This window comes from Pelophylax lessonae (genome assembly GCF_965119305.1).
Source record: "Pelophylax lessonae genome assembly, chromosome: 7".
Taxonomy (NCBI): Eukaryota; Metazoa; Chordata; class Amphibia; order Anura; family Ranidae; genus Pelophylax; species Pelophylax lessonae.
Genome location: NC_138774.1, coordinates 71,326,754 through 71,346,301, shown reverse-complemented (window position 1 = coordinate 71,346,301; position 19,548 = coordinate 71,326,754). Strand labels below are relative to the sequence as shown.

The window sequence follows — 19,548 nt, the reverse complement described above, 5'->3', positions numbered from 1 at the left end:
TTATTCAAATAACAGGAAAATTACAAATAGTTGCACAGCCTGGTACTGAAAACCAATGTACATGGCATGAACAAATCCCAAACAGTGGCAGAAAGGTGCATAATAATAGATTTTCCTCATCCTGGTTATAATAGCAATAAAGTCCTATAGCTAAAGAGGAGGGATGCTGTAGTGGCACTTACTAAATAGAGTTTCCATTGTGTGCTCTGCAGGCCCCAGAGTTCATGGCTTCCCTGACCCACGTCCCCAGGGGAAGTGTTTCCTTTTATTGCTGCATATTTTCTCCTACAGACCAAAGACCAATATTAGCTCCCCCTCCAACTATATAAAGCCACAGGGCTGGGCAAGTACAGAAGACACACCTGGCTACCAGGCTGTGGGGACCATTCTTGCACGACGGAGGAGCCTGTGGGAGCGCAGAATCAGGTAAAATTGCTGCTTCAGTTTCAATTAGAGAGAGACAGTCTGAAGCAAAGCAGCTTCTGTTATGTTCTCTCTTTCCAAAGCCCACGATGTTCTGTATTTCCAGTGTCATGAGTGTGTCCTATATTAAATGTTTAGTTGCAAATAAAAATATCTGAAAAAAGCAGAGTGTATTCTCATTTTAATTTACTGCAATATCCAAAAGGAAAACCCCAGGGTTCATTTGTCACCTAAAGATATATCAGTATTCATGCTTGATCGCTCACAAAGACCCTACAGGTCCATGTAAGTAAGGGACAACTTTTGCCCCATTTTGAAAAACATATAAATCCAATATAAGAATGATTTTCAAATGTTACTTGTCTACTTATATTATAATTCATATGTATTGTTAGACCCAAACCTATACAAATGGTTACTTTAAAGTTATGTTTCACAGTCTTCTTGGAATTGATATAGAAAGATAGAATGGCTGATTAAAAAAAAAAAAAAAACTCTGCCTAAGGTTGTCTACAGTGACCGGTCACACAACCAATGCTATAGCACTGTCCATATAGTCTCTACCCAAGGAGCTTAGGGAATTCAAAGTTCGAAATCTGAGTGTACATCGTTTGAAAGCTCAAGACATTCTTTATTGCTTTACGGACATTTCAGGTAACAAGGAGAACATTTTTTATCAGTGGCTTAACCAACCTTCTCCAAGGGTCTTTCCAAGAGTGAGTTTGTGCCGGTCCACCATAACATCCCGGAGTTTCTCTTTTAGGTCATCACTGATTCCAAGCCGGTTCACTGAAGGTAAAATAAACAGCTAATGTTTAGATGTTATAACTTGACAACAGATATTTCATCAGGGGAATAAAAGACAAGGGACATAATAAAGAGACATTTTCAAAAATAAATTTATGTATTTCAAATTAAATGTGGTATAGGGTTAAAATGCTTTCATGTCAAGCCCTAGCCTGGACTATGGCCTTATAATCATAATCCAATTTAGAAATTCTTCAACAGATACCAGGTTTCATTTTTCTCAATTGTATATAAAAAATGCAAATAACACTTAACAAGTTATTCTTCTATAAAATTTGTTTTTCAGAAGAAGATCATATTTTATAGCAACATCCAAATTTTTTTTTTCAAAAACTCTGTCAGGCACGTGTTTTCTGAAAGAGTTGAGTACACGCTCTACTTTATCAGTTTAGGACAGCAATATTCTTCAATCAAGAAACAGGATCTCTGCTTTCATGAGAGAAATAGGGCCAAACTTTGTAATAGGTCACAACATGTGACAGTGAAATATTACTACTGATGTCCTTAAAAACTGTGCAGAGACGTTGAGGATGCAACTGAAAAGCTCTGATTCTAAACTAAAAAACGTATATGTAATATTTATACAGTGATGCCATATTGGGGTTGATTTACTAAAAGCAAACAGACTGCTTACTTTGCAGGAGAAGTTGCACTCTGCAAGGGAATTTTCCCAAAAGCTTAGTTACATAGTTACATAGTTAGTGAGGTTGAAAAAAGACATCAGTCCATCCAGTTCAACCTATGATGTGTGTGTGTGTTTGCTTTTAATCGTACATTGTATACCCCTGTATGTTGTGGTCTTTAAGGTGTCCATCTAATAGTTTTTTGAAACTATCAATGCTCCCTGCTGATACGACTGCTTGCGGAAGAGAATTCCACATCCTTACCGCTCTTACAGTGAAGAACCCCTTACACACTTTAAGGTTAAACCGCCTTTCCTCAAGTTTTAGTGAGTGGCCACATGTCTTATTGTATCTCCTTTCTCTGAAGTTTGTTCCTTATGCTCGGGTCGCCAGTACAGTATTTGTACATTGATATCATATCCCCCTCAATCGTCTCTTCTCCAGAGAGAATAGGTTCAGTGCTTGTAGTCTTTCCTCATAGCTGATGTCCTCCATTCCCCTAATTATTTTTGTTGCCCTTCTCTGGACTTTCTCCAGTTCCAGCTCCACTTCCACTTCCTGAGGACCGGTGCCCAGAACTGGACAGCATACTCCAGATGTGGCCGGACCAGAGTCTTGTAGAGCGGGAGAATAATCTCTTTATTTCTGGAGTGAATCCCCTTTTTTATACATCCCAGTATTCTGTTGGCTTTGCTTGCGGCGGCTTGGCATTGCATGCCACTGCCAAGCCTGTTGTCTACCAGTATCCCCAAGTCCTTTTCCATCCTAGACTCACCCAGAGGTTCCCCCCCTAGTGAGTAGCTTGCTTTCTGGTTTCTGGCCCCCAAGTGCATTACTTTACATTTTTCAACATTAAATCTCATCTGCCATGTAGTTGCCCACCCCGTTATTTTGTTCAGGTCCGCTTGCAAGGTTTCCACATCCTGCATAGAAGATATTGGCATGCCTAATTTAGTATCATCTGCAAATACTGAGATTGTACTCGATATCCCCTCCTCCAGATCATTTATGAATAAATTAAACAGGATTGGTCCCAGGACAGAAGCCTGGGGGACCCCACTTTCCACACCCGCCCAATCCGAGTACTCCCCATTAATCACCACCCTCTGTACTCTCCCCTGGAGCCAGTTCTCTATCCAGGTACTCACCTTATGGTCCATACCTACCTTCCTTAGTTTGTACAGTAAGCGTTTGTGGGGAACGGTGTCAAAGGCCTTTGCAAAGTCCAGATACACCACATCCACAGGCTTTCCTTTATCTAGGTGGCAGCTCACTTCATCGTAGAAGGTTAATAGATTGGTTTGGCAAGAACGATTTTTCATGAATCCATGCTGATTACTACTTATAATACCGTTTTCATTACTAAAGTCTTGTATGTGGTCCCTTAACATCCCCTCCAAAATTTTGCAGACTACTGATGTCAGGCTGACCGGCCTATAGTTACCCGGGATACATCTCGGCCCCTTTTTAAATATTGGTACCACGTTGGCTTTTTTCCAATCAGCTGGCACCATACCCGTCTGTAAACTATCCTTAAAGATCAAGAATAATGGTCTGGCAATCACCTGGCTGAGCTCATTAAGAACCCTCGAGTGCAAGCCATCCGGTCCCGGGGATTTATTTATGTTAAGTTTCTCTAGTTTAGCTCTAAGTCTATCCTCTGTTAGCCATGGCGGCACTTCCTGAGGTGTATTATTTAGTTCGGCCTTACAAGCAAGGTTTGTGTAGCCCCCCGATTCCTTTGTAAAGACTGAAGAAAAGAAATTATTTAACACTTCCGCCTTTTCTCTGTCCTCAGTGGCCATTTTTCCTTTATCATCTTTTATGGGGCCAATGTGCTCTGGCCTCGCTTTCCTACTGTTTATATACTTAAAGAACTTCTTGGGGTTCTTTTTACTCTCCTCCGCTATATGTCTCTCGTGTTCTATTTTAGCCGCCCTGATTTCATCTTTACATTTCTTATTACACTCTTTGTAGTGCTTAAATGCTGCCAATGACCCCTCAGTCTTGTATTTTTTGAAGGCCTTTTCTTTAGCTCTAATATACATTTTTATGTTGGAGTTTAGCCACCCAGGGTTTAGTTTTGCTCTTTTAAATTTATTTCCCTGTGGAATGCACTGGCCCACCCCCTTGTTAAGTATGCTCTTGAAGCACTCCCATTTTTCCTCCGTGTTCTTTGTTCCCAGGGTTCTATCCCATTTGATATTTTCTAGCAGCGAGCGCAGTTTAGGGAAGTTGGCTCTTTTGAAATTCAGTGTCCCTATATTACCCTTGTGTTTCCTATTACTGTAATTAATACTGAAACCAATTGACCTATGGTCACTGTTCCCTAAGTTTTCCCGTATTTCTATATCTGTGAGCAGGTCTGTATTGTTGGTAATCAGTAGGTCAAGTACCGCATTGTTTCTTGTCGGTGCATTTACCATCTGACCCATGAAATTGTCCTGCAAAACATTTAGGAACTGCCGAGCCTTGGCTGAGTGCGCGGTTCCTTCTGCCCAGTCTATATCCGGATAATTAAAGTCCCCCATTATAATGACATTTCCCATCCTTGCTGCCAATTCTATCTGTAACATGAGGTCCGCCTCACCCTCCTCCCTCTGGTTGGGGGGCCTTTAGCATACGCCCAATATTACTTTCCCCACCGTGCCTTCCCTTTGAAGCTCTACCCATAGGGATTCTGCCTCGTCCTTAGCTCCATTATTAATATCATCCCTCATATTTACCTGTATACTGTTCTTAATATACAGACATACCCCTCCCCCTTTTTTACCCTCTCTATCCCTGCGATAAAGGAAATACCCCTGAATGGTCGCCATCCAGTCATGAGAGCTGTCAAACCAAGTCTCAGTTATCCCCACAAAATCTAAGTCCTCCTCAAACATCAGTAGCTCCAGCTCTCCCATCTTGTTGGCCAGGCTTCTGGCATTGGTATACAAACCTCGTAATTTTGACCGGTTACATTTATCCTCATTTGATGTTTTTAGGCTGCTCTCTTGATTTTTCCCCGTACCCACCCTGGGTTTAGGAGCTCCGAACACCCTACCGCTAATGCCCCCATTTCTGCCCTCTGAAACTTGCTTTCCACTGGCTAATTCTACATCTGTACCCTCCCCCCCATTCCCTAGTTTAAAAGCCCCTCTAACTTTTTGGCCATCCTCTCACCCAGTACGGCTGCACCCACCCCATTTAGGTGCAATCCGTCCCTACCAAAGAGCCGGTGGCCGACTGAGAAGTCGGCCCAGTTCTCCAGGAACCCGAAACCCTCCTTACTACACCAGCTCCTCAGCCACTCGTTAACTTCCCTAATCTCCCGCTGCCTCTCTGGTGTGGCTCGAGGTACAGGTAGTATTTCGGAAAATACTACCTTGGAGGTCCTAGTCCTCAACTTAGCGCCTAAGTCCCTGAAATCGTTTAGGACTCTCCATCTTCCTCTGCCTATGTCATTGGTACCCACGTGTACCATGACAGCTGGGTCTTCCCCAGCCCCACACAGTAATCTGTCCACCCGATCTGCGATGTGCCGAACCCGAGCGCCCAGCAAACAACAATAGTTAATGTGGTGAAATGTCACTTTGAAAGAATACCCCATCACATGCATGGAAAAAACAGCATTTTTGCTTGCATATGATTGGATGATGGAAGTCAGTAAAACTTCACCTCATTCACTAACCTCTGGGGAAAATTCCCCTGCAAAGCGCAACTTCCCTTGCAAAGTAAACAGCCTTTTAGCCTTTGGTAAATCAATCCAATTATGCATCATTTACCATTTACACGGATCCATTTAATCTTAAATGGCATTGCCCTTTAATAAGGTGAAGTGGGGGTACCCTGACTGATATTTGACTTTAGGGTACATAGGAGGCAAGCTATACTCGTGGCTGCACACCTCTGAGTTAGAGTAACTATACCCTCTCAGTCTCTCTGTAACATCTGTAAAATTACTATAGCGAAATTGGTTTTAGTTTATGCTCAAAACTCCATTAGCTTCTTGGTTTACAGTATTTAATTCCTAGAAAACCAGTCTTCTGGCTTTTAGGAAGCCACAACAGATGTTCACTGGAGTAACGGGGTGACCATAGCCGGGAGGAGGGTTGCGCAGTAACTATGGAGCTGTCTCTGTCCCATTTCTATTAAACACAAAACATGAGCAGGAATTTCCTGATTTTCAGCCAAATGGCTTGAGTGCAGACAGATTCCCTGCAGACTCCTCCAAATGTTTTGTACATGAATCTGCTCCAATGGGCACCCCACCTATCCCACAGCTACCTTCTCTATAGTTCAGCCCTTCTCCTCCAAATACACTAAGGAGCCTATCTTGACATCTGGCATTGACCAAGAGCAGTCAGCAGCCGTAAAACATTTATATCTTACATAAGACAGCATTTAGTTTTTAAATTCATTTTGTTAGAAATAACCAAAATGTTCTCAGTGTTTTTCTGACTTTTTGGAGGCTAATCTGTAAGGCTAATCTGTAAGTAGGTGACTTCATCCTTGAAGGTATTTAGGCTACACGCCAGTGCAGAAGTAATCAGAGACTCAGCAATTAACAAGAACATACGTCGTCCATTAGGTTTCAGCCCTGTACTACTGGTACACAGCTTACTATCTGACCTTCCTTCAACCCTTCCTTTAATAACTGCTATGGTTAGGAAAAGCGAACCATAATTTAATGAACCTGTCATGAAGAAGTGGGCTGAGGGATTGGGGAAAAATTGTAACCCCCATCTTGAGCTCCATGTTTTCCCTTCCTAGCCAGCTCCCCATGGCCTTTTCTTTGTCCCCATCTATTCTTCATCCTCCCGCCTTTTTCTCAGTTTTCCTCATCATTTCATCTAATCCATAGATGCCCATTTGGGAACACCAAGGAGCAGAATGGGCTACTTATTGGAACTAAGGTTGGTCATTAGGGATGATCGAACGGTTCGGGTCGACCATCGGTTCGACCCGAACATGGGCTGTTCGAGGTTCGTCCGAGTTTAGAACTTTTTGCTGAAAAAGTTCGGAATTCGGCAACCAGAACCGACCAAAATGCAATGGTTCAGGAAATGGGCTTTAAAAGCCCGTGATTGGACCAGAACCATCAGTAAAAGCCAATTGAGGGGGCAGGAGAATGCTAGGAATGTGATTGAAATGACTAGGGGGTCCATAGTCCAATCATTAGTGAATACGCCCCCCCAGTATATAAGATAGCCCCCGCCAAATTCCTAGCATTGTTATACAGGGACATGGAAGAGAGTGGAAGCAGTTCTGTGACTTTTGCTACAAAGTGTCATTTAGCAATTTTTAGTGTGAGGAAAGGGATATCTAGTGTAGTTAGGGTGCTATTTTCCACTATAGTTAGCTTTAATTATTCAGTTTCTGTAGGGAAAGTGTTAAGTGTAAGGGGACCGTAGTGTAGTTTAATTAACGAAGTTCGGGTCCCATTGATTTCAATGGGGTTCTGAAATCCCGGCCGAACTTTCGGGAAGTTCGGATGTTCTGGCCGAACCGAACTTTTGAAAAGTTCGATCATCCCTACTGGTCATACATTAAGCCATTTTCTTTTCTTTAATCATGGGTTGAATAAATGAAAATCGCTCATTTCCCCCATCAACACAGTGCATTTTGAAGGGGGAATCGAGTAATCTTAATTCAAGTGATTTTTATTCAATGATTACTGCTGCCAGTGGCTGTAATCATACACAGAAAAACCCAACAAGCTGTTTTTAGTAAGGTCAAGCAATATATCAACTTCAGTACAACCAGCCTGCCCAATGATGGATCGAAATTTGGCTGGTCCCTGCTGAATCAGTTGGATTTTGATCCGTCTATGGCCTGCTTTAGGGTAGAAATTGAAAGACAGAATTATTAACCTATCTGGCCATAGACCTGTAGAGATTAGTATGGAATTTGCTTATTTGGAAATACTCACTTGGTTTTCTGACAATTAATGGGTGCAAAAAGATATTTGGTTTGGAAAATATAGAGCCGAAAAAATCAAAGGAGAAGGTTGGAAAACTTTTGTAACGCAAACAAATTTCTGAAGGTGAATGTCATTCCTTTGTGTTTAAAATCGTACATCTTGCAATGCTCATGTGCTTGTAAAACTATAACCCAGAAGTAGAATGAGAAGCCAAATGAAGATCATTCCCTGGAACACCCACTGTTTACACAATGGTACACAAGAGTATATTTCCATGTTTGGCAAGTTACCTATTATTCTTTAATTTGTTATTGCTTTGTATTCATATTGTTTTGTCATATCATAAAGTAAATTGCAGATTGTTATAACTGACAATGTATTTGTGTAATGTTGTAACAAATACATTAAAACTTAAAATATTGTTAAAAATACAGTTTGAGGGAAAAAATTAACCTGTCAGCCCTTTTAGACCCTAATAAATAAAAGACCCTACCTAAACGAACCACAAGTTGTTTGCTATTGCCTCCCTGCCTCCCTATGGTCCTGGTTTCACCCAAAAAGCATAAGAATGAATCCTGTATAAGCTCCAAATCAACCTTAAAGCAGTAGTAAATTGCAAAAACTGCAAGACAAAGACATAATGTGCTAGTATGCATAGAATGCTAGCATATTATGAAATGCTTACCTTAGAACAAAGCCCTCCAGTGATGCACTGTCACTGCTGACAGGGCTTCCATCTTCACCCGGTCTTCCTCCCGGGTTCATGTGCTCTGGCCATCTTACTGGCCTAGCCACAATGACGTCACTCCCTCACGGGTATACCATGCCTTCAGAGCGCATGCGCCATGACGTCACCGGCTGAAGCAGTGTGAATATCTCCTAAACAGTGCACATATAGGACATATTCACTGTACCTTTGGGTAAGCCTTATTATTGACTTACCTGTAGGCACAAGTTAAAAAAAAAAAGACTTTACTTCCACTTTAAGCTGGTAATAGAGTGAGTGAACTGGCAAAAATTCGCTCAGTGGGTGGATTTGCCTGCCCTGCTCAGTTTAACAAAAGTTAAATGTCTGATTGGTTTTAGTTGGAACCTGCTGGAAAAATTTTCAGCCAAACATTTAAATACTGAGTATATAGAGCCCCCTGGTATCATTCTTGTAAGCTTACTTGAGGCATGCAATCAAATACCTCTACCACATTTAGTCATGTACACATTTTTGAAGCTAGTTTGGTCAGACCCTAGTAAAGTGTATCACTATATTTTTGTGTTGTCATTGTTACAAGGCAAAAAACAGTGTCTGGGGTGGGTACCAATCCGCTAGTAAAGCACACTTTCCAAAAAGTGGATGACTTATGGATGCTCTCAGGTAGTGGTGGAGGAACAGCAAATGAACCCATAAAGCAAAGGTGTCCTTTTTATGAGTAATCCAGTCCTCCTTATTTTTACGGAACCCTACCTTTAGAGTAATTCCTGTATATCGTATACAGCCGCCCACAGAAAAATACATGCCTTCAAATAATACTGTTTTTCACTCTCTGGGATGATTTGGCAGTAACTTTTTAGATGGAGATATACAGTTGACTTACAGGTAGCTTCTGTGGTACGTCGGCTATATGACTTCTTCACTCGGTATCGGACTACAAGTTCTCCTTGTTCTACAGTTGGTTCAAAGGCCTCTCTGTAAATACAAAGAAACAGCCTCAGGAATATATATTTCACTTAAACATCCTTCATGCATGTATACCCAAGAGCATTAACACTTACCCATATCGTGTTTCCTTCCTTCGAAGCCGAGCCAGGAAGAGGGCAAGCATGATAGCACCAAATATTGCCACAGCAACTACCAGAACCACATACCACCAGTGCCAGGAGAAAAGAGTAGACACCATATCTCTGACTGCTGTGTGAAAAGAAAAGATAAATGTTTTATGAAACCAAGGAATATGAAATACGTCTCTTCCTTTGAAGGGTGATACAGATACAAGAGAGATATAAAGATAGTCTATCCTTTCAAGACAGTGTGATACAGACAGAAAGAACTATAAGAGACGGAGTCTATTCCACAGATTGCAGGGTGACATGAATGGGATAGCGTTTTGGCACATGGGCTCCCCCAGTGGGCAGTGGCATCTTAAGAGCATTATAGGCCCCCGGGCAATACAGTGCACTGGGGCCCCGCCTACACAATCACCCATGAGAATAAAAATGCAAATTGTCGATAATGCAATATTTATTGGTACAGCAGTGCCAGGCTAATGACAGCTTCCAAGTTGGGTAGCTGGGTCCGGTGAACACACACACGGATGGGAGTTAGACTCGACCGTCCTGTGTTTGCCTGTTCAGACAGGCAGACAGGTAGACAGGCATTCCTGCAGTTGTGAGCTCCCCCTCCACGGCCCAAGTGGTCTGACAGTAGCATAGGGCCGACAGGCGCTTGCCACCTGCTAGGTTTGGTGGCGGGATGTACACGGGAATTGGGACTAATGCTTGGCTGGGGCTGGGTCACTGGGTAGGTGGGGCCCCCCAGTAAGTGGGGCCCCCGGGCAACTGCCCAGCATGCCCATTCGGTAAGATGGCCCTGCCAGTGGGGGTTGACACAGACAGAAGAAAGCTAAGAGACATGGAGACTGTCACTCCCAGTCCCAATGAAAAATGACACAGGCAGAAGGAAACTATAAGGCGTGGAGTCTGAATCCTCAATTGCAAGGTGACACAGATAAAAGAGGTCTATCCTACCCTGAGCAGCAAGACACAATGACAAAGATCTAACATTAAAGCCTATACAGATACACACTCCAAGCTTGCTCGGTTCCTCACCTTGAGGAGAATAAGAATCTGCAAGAAAAACAAAATGATACATAAGACTCTGTAAAGCATAAAATTATCATAGACCAGTCTTCTATAGATAATATTTACCATCATTTTTGAAAGTGGCAATAACAGGATCACTCCATGGACCATCACCAGCAACTGTATAGGCAGAAACCCTCACTGTCAGATTATGCACCAGATGGATCATCTCCAAGGCCACCTCACTGTTAAACCCAGCATCCATCACAACCTAAAATAGAATTATGCGCAGGTTAGGTAAACAGGTAGCCAGGTATAGTAGCACAAGTCATGCACACACAGAGAATAGTAATGATACTCAGTTCATACCTCTGGTTGGTCCTTGGTTTGGTATGCCAGCTTGTACCCTCTTAGTACACCATTTAGTGGTGGTCTCGGCTCCCTCCACGTCACAAGGGTAACAGTTTCATTCTTTATTGCTGTGACATTTTCAGGTGGACCAGATGGAACTACAGGGAGGAACAAAAGTCTCCAATGATTGGGGGATTTTGACAAAGAACATCCAGAGGAATCATACAAAGATAATTTTGGATTGGATTGTATAAAGGATTAACCTATTGATTATAATGTGAACATCTGTGCAAATTTTACTCATAATTCCCTATAAGACTATGGTAATGTGCTCATACTCTGTATAATTACCGTGAGCTTCTAAATGATTAGGTGTGGAGTTAAAGGAGCAGTTCACATAATGCATAGATTGCTACATTAGTTAGATTAGACAGACTAGTAAACTCCCAAAATTCCACCCAGGGCACAGCAATGTCGGAAGTGCTCCTTTTCACACAAGGAGACTGTTCAACTTGCATCTGTGTTTCAAAATGCATTGGGCAGGACTTCTGGTTATGCCATTTTTGGTCTGGTAGAAGAACACACACTGCATCCCCAGCAGCAGTTCCTGGTACACATGAATGAATGCCCAACACATTTTAACCTATTGTAAGAGTAATTTTACCTTATTTAAGCTCTTAATAAACAGTATTTCACTATGGGAGGCTTCCCTTCTCCTCTTTGATCTTCCCTTTTGCCAATACTGGGTGCTTATGGGAGGACTTTGGAGACAAGCAGAGTTGGCAACCAGTAAATACCTGAGCATACTTACCTGATTGAGTATTTGATTCCTGCAGCGCAGTGGTACTGGTCCTACTCCAGGAGGTTTATACCAAAAAAGATGCCATTTGACTTTCTTGTGTAAACAAGAAGTCAACTATTTCTGGTGAGTGCAGTACATTTTGGCATGTGGTGAAGTGGAGCACATATTGGTACAAGTTGGCCACCCCTTTATCGCTGCCTCTCCTGGTCTCAGCATTCAGCAGACTCTGGCAGCCTACTCCAGTACTCCTCGGGCCCTCCTCCCGACCCTGCGCTTTCTGCTTCCCAGTGATACCCCTAGCTTTTTTCACGCAGCAGCATTAGGTAAGGGGGGTGCACTGTGATATAAGGAAGGGTGGGGGACTCTTGACTTCTGAAGGTGAGGGGGCTCTTGACATCTGATGTAAGGGGGGGGGGGTGTTCTTGACATCTGCTTTTAATTATAATGAGAATAAGACCGCATTCACATTGATCTGACTTGGACCGCAACTTTTCAGCCTGACAAGTCGCAGTCCGTCACGTTCCCATTGTGTAGTACAGGAGCCGCTCTAATAGGAGCGACACAAGTCGCTCCGACTTAGAAAAAGGGTCCTGTACTACTTCAGGGCGACCTGGAGGCGACTTGCATAGACATTAATATTATGAAGTCCGTGCAAGTTGCGCCGAAGTTGCGCTGCACGCGACTTCACAGGTCGCCACCTAAGTCGGAGCAACCTAGTGTGAACCGGCACTTATACAACTCTCTGCCAGTTGCAAAAGAGGGTTGCACACCCATTGTATCACCAACAAGAATCTTTATTTTATTGAAGACTGTTGAGACAGAACACCATGGTAGAACTATGTTCTGTCTGAGCAGTCACTAATAAAGTTTCTTGTGGATGATACCAGCGGTGTGAGACCCTCCTTTTTAGACTTGCATCATCTGCTACAGGAGTATGAGTGGGCTCCGTGCCAATCTGCAATTGCCCTTCACAGCTTAAGTCTTAAGTTATTACTAAAACTAGTAATAATCGAATGCAGAGACAATTATTTCATATGATATAAAGTATATAAATTCATATAGTCTTACAAATACAACTGGCCCTTTGAGGGCAACCATAATGCTGATGCAGCCTGCAATGAAATTGAGCTTGACACTCCTGCTTTACATAATTAGCATTACTCCTTGCACTGCCTTATCAAATAAACCATGCCCTAAAATTCACATGCGTCATCGTGAAAGCCAAAACCACTCAGTGAATCTGCCAAGTATGAGGTTGACATATATTGTAATTAGGTGGGCTGCTAAACTTAGCACATGTCCCTATTTCACATCAAAATATACTAAAGCTCAACAGGTGGGGAATCCTGCCTTGGCCAAGGACTTCAGCCAAACTTTACGGGGGGAATTAAACTCTTTTCAACTCCCAGAGACCTTTTTATGGAATTCCCTGCATTGTGTATCATAATAATCACTCATTTCCATTTTACTTTCTGGTCACGCAATGACAACTCTGGAGCTGTGGAAAGGCAAAGAGATTGAGAACAATGGAAAGTGGTAAAAAAAAAAAAAGTGAAGTGAAATAAACAGACATATCAGAAGGAGAAGTGGAGAGACGCTGGGCCCACCACTACCGGAATTGTGGCAAGGGTGCTGACACAGACAGAAATGCTTGTGTCTTGTATACTAATTAACCTGGGGGCCCGAGCTGAATAGGAGCCCCTCTGAAAGGCTCAGTGGCTTTCCTTCCTCTGCCAGGAGAAACACAGACACCGAGAAAACAGAATTACATGATGCTTGAAACAGAGAGAGAGGAAAAAAAAAAAAGAACTAGAGACGACACTGGGATACTTGGAAAGAATGTCGACGTGGTACACAGACAAGCCGGTACTTATAGAAGCAGCTGTAAAATCAACAAAGTTGCTGATTTTAAAATAAGCTGTGAAACCAATGAAAAAAAAAATCATGTTTTAAGTCTGGGTTTAGGTAAAATAGCAAAAAATCAGCACAAGCGACAGTACTTAAATTCAATGCACAGTGTCCCTTGTGCTACTGGCTGCTTTCTTAGTTGATATCTTAAGTCCTCTGCATCCCCCCATGCCCCTGCAGCCTTAATCATCCAGTGCTGAAGGTGTTAATAATATTGACTAGACCTGTGACAGGCATTTTTTCAAAAGTGCCTAATATGGCTGCCCTTTCTGCCCCCCCCCCCCCCCCCATTTATAGGTAGCATAGGTAGCACTATCCTTGCAGGAGCCACTGGTAATTTGGGCTTAGTTCTCCACCTTACAACGATACACAGCCAGGCACACAGCATTTTTTTAAAACAGTAACTTGGATAGGGATGGGGAGCATAGGATACCCCAGGACTGTAGAACAACTTGAGGATTGCTTGGCTGCCCTGTACAAAAGAAGCTCAAAAAGCACTATTTCTGTGCTTGTCTCACTGAGAAATTCCTCACCAACAGTCCTATGATAACTTCTCTCCCTCACCCAGACTGGCTTATGCATAGCATCGTCCCAACTTTATTCGCTCCCAGTTGCTATTGACAACTGCTGTGTGACTTTGGGAAGAACTTGGATGGGGTATAAGAGGAAATAGGATACCCCAGATTTACTGAATAATTGCAGGAGGACTCTCCATTTTGCTAAGACTCCCTGAACAATTTCTATGCAGGAGCAAGTACAGATGGCAGTCCCTTTTTAAAAAATACCCTAGACAGAGCTACCATTGGCTCTTCCACCCAAAAGAATACACCACATGGCCACTAGGATCCTGGGCTCCGTTCAGTCTCCACAATGTCATAGGGTCACTGGATGCCTCCATCCAGTATCCACTGGACACAATGAGGGAGAGGTTAATGCTCACAATGAGACATTAAGACCCCTTTTAACTTCCACAAACACTCTTTAGTGAGCTATCCAGACCAGGTCCTTAGGTGAAATTTCCTAGATTAACTTCAAAGAAGAAATTTAGAAATAGGCCTTCCGGCCATGCCACAACTAGAACCTCAGTGAACATGCAGCACCCTCCAGGAGTCTGCCCTGAAGGGCAGAGCCCCTTTGGTTGGGAACTCCTCCAGCAGGACAAGGGCCTGGCTGCTCCAAGCCTGAGATCATTTATAGGCTCTCCAGCCAACTACTGGATCCACCTCACCAGGGATTGACTGAAACACAATAATTATCCAGGCTGCCCATTTGCCTTGCCCTACCTCCAGAAGCCTCTATAAAGTAGAGGAGAGCAATCATACCTGCAGCCTGTGAAATCCACAACAGCCAAAAAGTAATCAACAGCTGCTCCACTGATTACAGAGGAGCCAAATACTACATTTGCCTTACAACCTAGTAACCTAACTAGGGTGCTACATTAATTTGGTACAGGACGTTTTAAAAAACCAATACCACCAGAAACGTGTCATAGATGCTTTATTGCATTCCCCAAAATAATTATTTCAGCATAGGCCACTCCTTCATACCTCCTTCCATGGTTTCCATAGCAACCCATTCAGTCCAGTGGGACACCCCTTCACTGTTCAGACAGGCCACACGGACATCATATAGTGTGTAGGGATCCAGGCCGCTGATCATGTGGCTATAAGGGGGCACATTGATGTTCTGGTTATAGATCTTGTGATGGGGCACCAGGCCAAGATGGTTGTGAGGTGTGGTAGCCTAAAGAAATAAAAAAGTCAGATAGTAGATAGGTGCCACAAGCAATGTTGTACAGATGATTTATTTTTTAAAAACCTTGTGAAAAAAAATAGCAGTATTCTTTTTGGCTGTGTATTTGTTTTTTAATGAACACTACAAATATACTGTACATATTACGAGCTTGTGCAGATGTGCATCTATTATTACCAGCCCTCTAAAAAGTGATAACCAGTGGATTGCTTTTCAGAGAGTATTTGACAGGCAGTAAGCAGGGGATATATCACCTCCTTACTGCTTGTTTTAAACCTGAAAATGCCAACCCGAGCATTACACACTGTTGCAGGGCAGTTGCAGCGAGGCCCCATTCACGTCAATGGGTCACATTTGCCAGCGATATCGCCCGCCAAATGCGGCATGCTGTTTCATTTTTGACATGCACATAAAGCAAAGCATTTTGACTGTTGCATTTGTACAGCCCCGAGTGTCTGCATTGCCCTATTCAGAAGGGTATTTGGGAGTGGTAAAACCATGGCTTAACCACCGGGTCCCAGCCGCCCATGTGAATGAGTCCTTATCATATTTTATTCAACAATTAGCACCTGGATTTGAACTTTAAAGTGTGTGTAATAGTAAAAGTTTGTGTTTTAGTTTTGGATGAAGTAGGAAGATGTTAGAACCTTTGCTAGGTTTTTATCAATGTGTCCCAGTTGGGGAGAGTCACTACTCTATATGTCCTGGTGACCATTGCCATTGAGACACCCCCTTCCAGTCCAGACTCATTTTCAGCTTTCAGCGCTGTCGCTGTTTGAATGACAATGACTCAGTCATGCAACACTGTAATTAAATTAAATTTTTAAAACATTTTTGAGACAAATAGAGCTTTCTCTTGGTGGTATTGATATCCACTGTTTGTTTGTTTTTTTTTTTTTTTTTTTTAATTTTTTGCTATATAAATAAAAAAATACTAAAAATTTGAAAAAAAAAAGTCTCTTGCTTCTATTATAATATTTTATTATATTATAAAAAATACCCAAATCAGTGTATATTAATCAGTCCATGTGAAAGTTATAGAATTTACAATATATATATATATATATATATATATATATATATATATACTGTATATATATATATATATATATATATATATATATATATATACTGTATATATATATATATATATATATATATATATATATATATATATATACTGTATATATATATATATATATATATATATATATATATATATATATATATATATATATATATATATATATACTGTATAGATGTAGCCTGGTTGCACTGCTGTTCAGACTGTTGTTCTGTTAACAAAGTTTTACAAAGTATTGACTTGTGAATTATGGGAGATATATAGGAGCAAGGACCATGGACTGCCAGTGTGATTGGACTCTTCTCCCAGGGAGCAGTGTGATTTGAAGAGCCTGCTGGGAGTGTCTTTATAAAGGGGGGCAGGACCAACACTCGCTCTCTTGCCACGAGGACATCGTGCTGTGAGGAGGGATAGAGCTGCTGCGGAGCGCAGAAGGGTAGGCCGGAGGCCTAGCTTAGGACACCGGAGTCAGAGTGAGCGGTGTGTGTGGAAGGATCTCAGTAGTGAGACCTAGTGGAAGGACGCCCTGAGAGGCAGTGAGTGTCGCAACAGAGAGCGGGACATTGCTGGAGTGGACTGTGGAACAGAGTTCATCACATTGGGTGAGAGAAATCCAACTTAAAGTATCTACTATACTTCTAGACTGAGCCAGGTCGGGACTGCAGAGCAGTTCTAGCAGAAGACCATATTAATCCTAACGGTCACCACAGGACACTGTAGCTCCGCATAGTGCGTGGCGGATCAGAAGGCCTCGCCCCTCCTTCCCAGTACTAGATTGACTGCTAATTGCAGAGTACAGAAATCTATTTTCTCCCTTTTCTGTTTGGATTACAATTACTGGTTATTACCGTGGGGATTACAGCTAATTAATCACCTTTACTGTGGATTACAAATACTTTCTTTGGATTGGCTGAGGACAACCTTGCCGGTGAAGACTAGTGAGGCCTCACTCATCCAGGAGACTCTTTCAATCTAGTGTAAAGGGGGCCCCCGATTGTGCACTCTGATAGTTTGGTGCAGTATATTAGAACTACTAAGAAGCTAATAATAGTAAAGTTATTCTTTAAACACTGTCAAATCTTGGTTTGAGGTCACTCTCGCATTACACTTAAGAAGTAGTGTATTTATAAAATAATGAATCATTAATCCTTTAATATATATCCATATATATATGTTAGGATTGTCCTTTCGATCCTGAGTGCTGAACCCTACTTAGTCACAGGTTGGGGATTCAGGATCTATTTGTCACTAATGTTCTTGTATTAATTGTTTTATTGATACTGTTTGTGCATTTTTCTAAACTCAAGCTAAAAGATTAGTAAACCTGATTCTTTATTCCAAACATTGGTAGTTTCAATCATTTACCATGACAGAACCTATAGTGTCAAGTGGGTTGGACAACGTTCAGGGCAATCAAAGTGAGGAGGCTGTGTCCACACTTAGCCGCTCCCCAGGGGGCAGGGCTACATATATATATATATATAATTTTTTTTTTACATACTGTCACCAGAGCAGTGTAGTGTTATCATAGTGACACTACTACTCTGCGGGGAGTGATCAGGATTTTTTTTTATGTGATTGCTTATTACAGTGATGATAACTGTAATAAGCAATTATTAAAAGACTGTGTAATGGCTTCATTCATCACTCCTTGTGTACTACTCTGATTGGTCACGTCTATGACATGGTACAGGGCTGCTGTGATTGGTCCTGGTACCATGTGATCACTGTGACCAATCACAGAGATCATACAGTAGTAGAAAATGCCAGCATTGCTTATTACTGTTCATGTGCAATTACAACGGTACCAGGACGGCTCACAGCAGCCCGGTACAAAGATCAGTGATCAGCTGAAAGCACGCAGCAGTGGGCTATGCGGGAAGACATATGGGTACGTCCACCCGCATCAGCTCTGCTCCTGTCCAGCCGTTTATGTGCTATGACCGGAAACAAAGTGGTAAAATGACAATGATTGATTCACTACCAGTGAATGTTTGGTGAAAGTCACATATAAATATACCCTTTTAACACATATTTTATAATTAATGTTGTTTATTTTTGGAATAATGATGTAATTAAACCACAACATTTCACTGACTATTCCCTATTATTAGAATACAAAGTTATTGTTGTCACTCTTCCTCATCCAGCACTGTGATGAATTCCTGTAACATATGAAAGTCCCGGGGAAACCACAGTGGTTCAGCAAATGAGGAAACACGAGAGGTAAAGGAAATCAAAACTTAAAAGTGGAATTCAATTCTCCAAAATGGATAGTATTGGAAACATTCTGAAATGTACCATGTAGGGTACTTGCACAGGTTACTGATGTGTGAATGTCAGATTCCTGGCAGAAAATTCCTGCAGAAAAACGTGAGGCTGGGCTGTATAGTAAATGTGCATATTTGCACGTTTTCGTACATATGCGTACACGCGCGTAAAAATTCTTCTAGCTTTTCTTGGGGTATGTTATACGCACGTACATGCTTACATGCATAAAATGCTGTCCAGAAATGCAGTTTTTGTATTTTTGTTTAAACCATAAGCTAGGGTGACCAGATGTCCCCGGTTTCCAGGGACAGCCCCCGGACTGAGGACACTGTTCTCAGACCAAGTCTGTTCCTGGTTTGCCCTGTGGGACCCACTCTGTGCCGCGGTCACTGCTTTTTTCCCCCTGCAGTGCCCATCTAGCCCTGATCCTCCCAAGCGGCACACAGTGATTGCATACACACGGCTGTGCTGGCCACTCTGCTGAATGGGAGGAAGGAGCAGGGAGGGGGTGGGGCCCAGACTGACACTCAGGGAGGGGCTTCAGGGGCCACATCATGACCGACCATTGGCATCAGCCTACAAAGAGACAACACGTGACTGGCGGAGAGCCAGAACCGCATTATTGAGGTACAGAGAGAGCCCCTGGGGTAGAGATAGATCTACTATAGAGAGGGAGATACAGTATATAGAGAGAGGGAGTTACAGTATATATAGAGAGGGAAATACATTATATAGAGAGGGAGATACAGTATATATAGAAAGGGAAATACAGTATATAGAGAGAGGGAGTTACAGTATATATAGAGAGGGAAATACATTATATAGAGAG

The 19,548-nt window shown here is 42.2% G+C and overlaps 1 protein-coding gene across 2 annotated transcripts in view; it reads right to left on the bottom strand.

Moving 5' to 3' along the window:
* The window catches only part of AXL (AXL receptor tyrosine kinase), a 168,095-nt gene that overhangs the window by 36,075 nt on the left and 112,472 nt on the right, over positions 1–19,548 (bottom strand). The window contains exons 7-13 of one of the 2 annotated variants that reach the window (XM_082264351.1): positions 15,160–15,355; positions 10,921–11,060; positions 10,678–10,822; positions 10,579–10,596; positions 9,526–9,661; positions 9,348–9,439; positions 1,117–1,212 (exon numbers count right to left, since the gene is read on the bottom strand). In XM_082264351.1, the coding sequence (XP_082120477.1) occupies positions 1,117–1,212; positions 9,348–9,439; positions 9,526–9,661; positions 10,579–10,596; positions 10,678–10,822; positions 10,921–11,060; positions 15,160–15,355 (823 nt within the window). The remainder of the gene's footprint in view (positions 1–1,116; positions 1,213–9,347; positions 9,440–9,525; positions 9,662–10,578; positions 10,597–10,677; positions 10,823–10,920; positions 11,061–15,159; positions 15,356–19,548) is intronic. The other variant, XM_082264352.1, reaches the window with a different exon arrangement.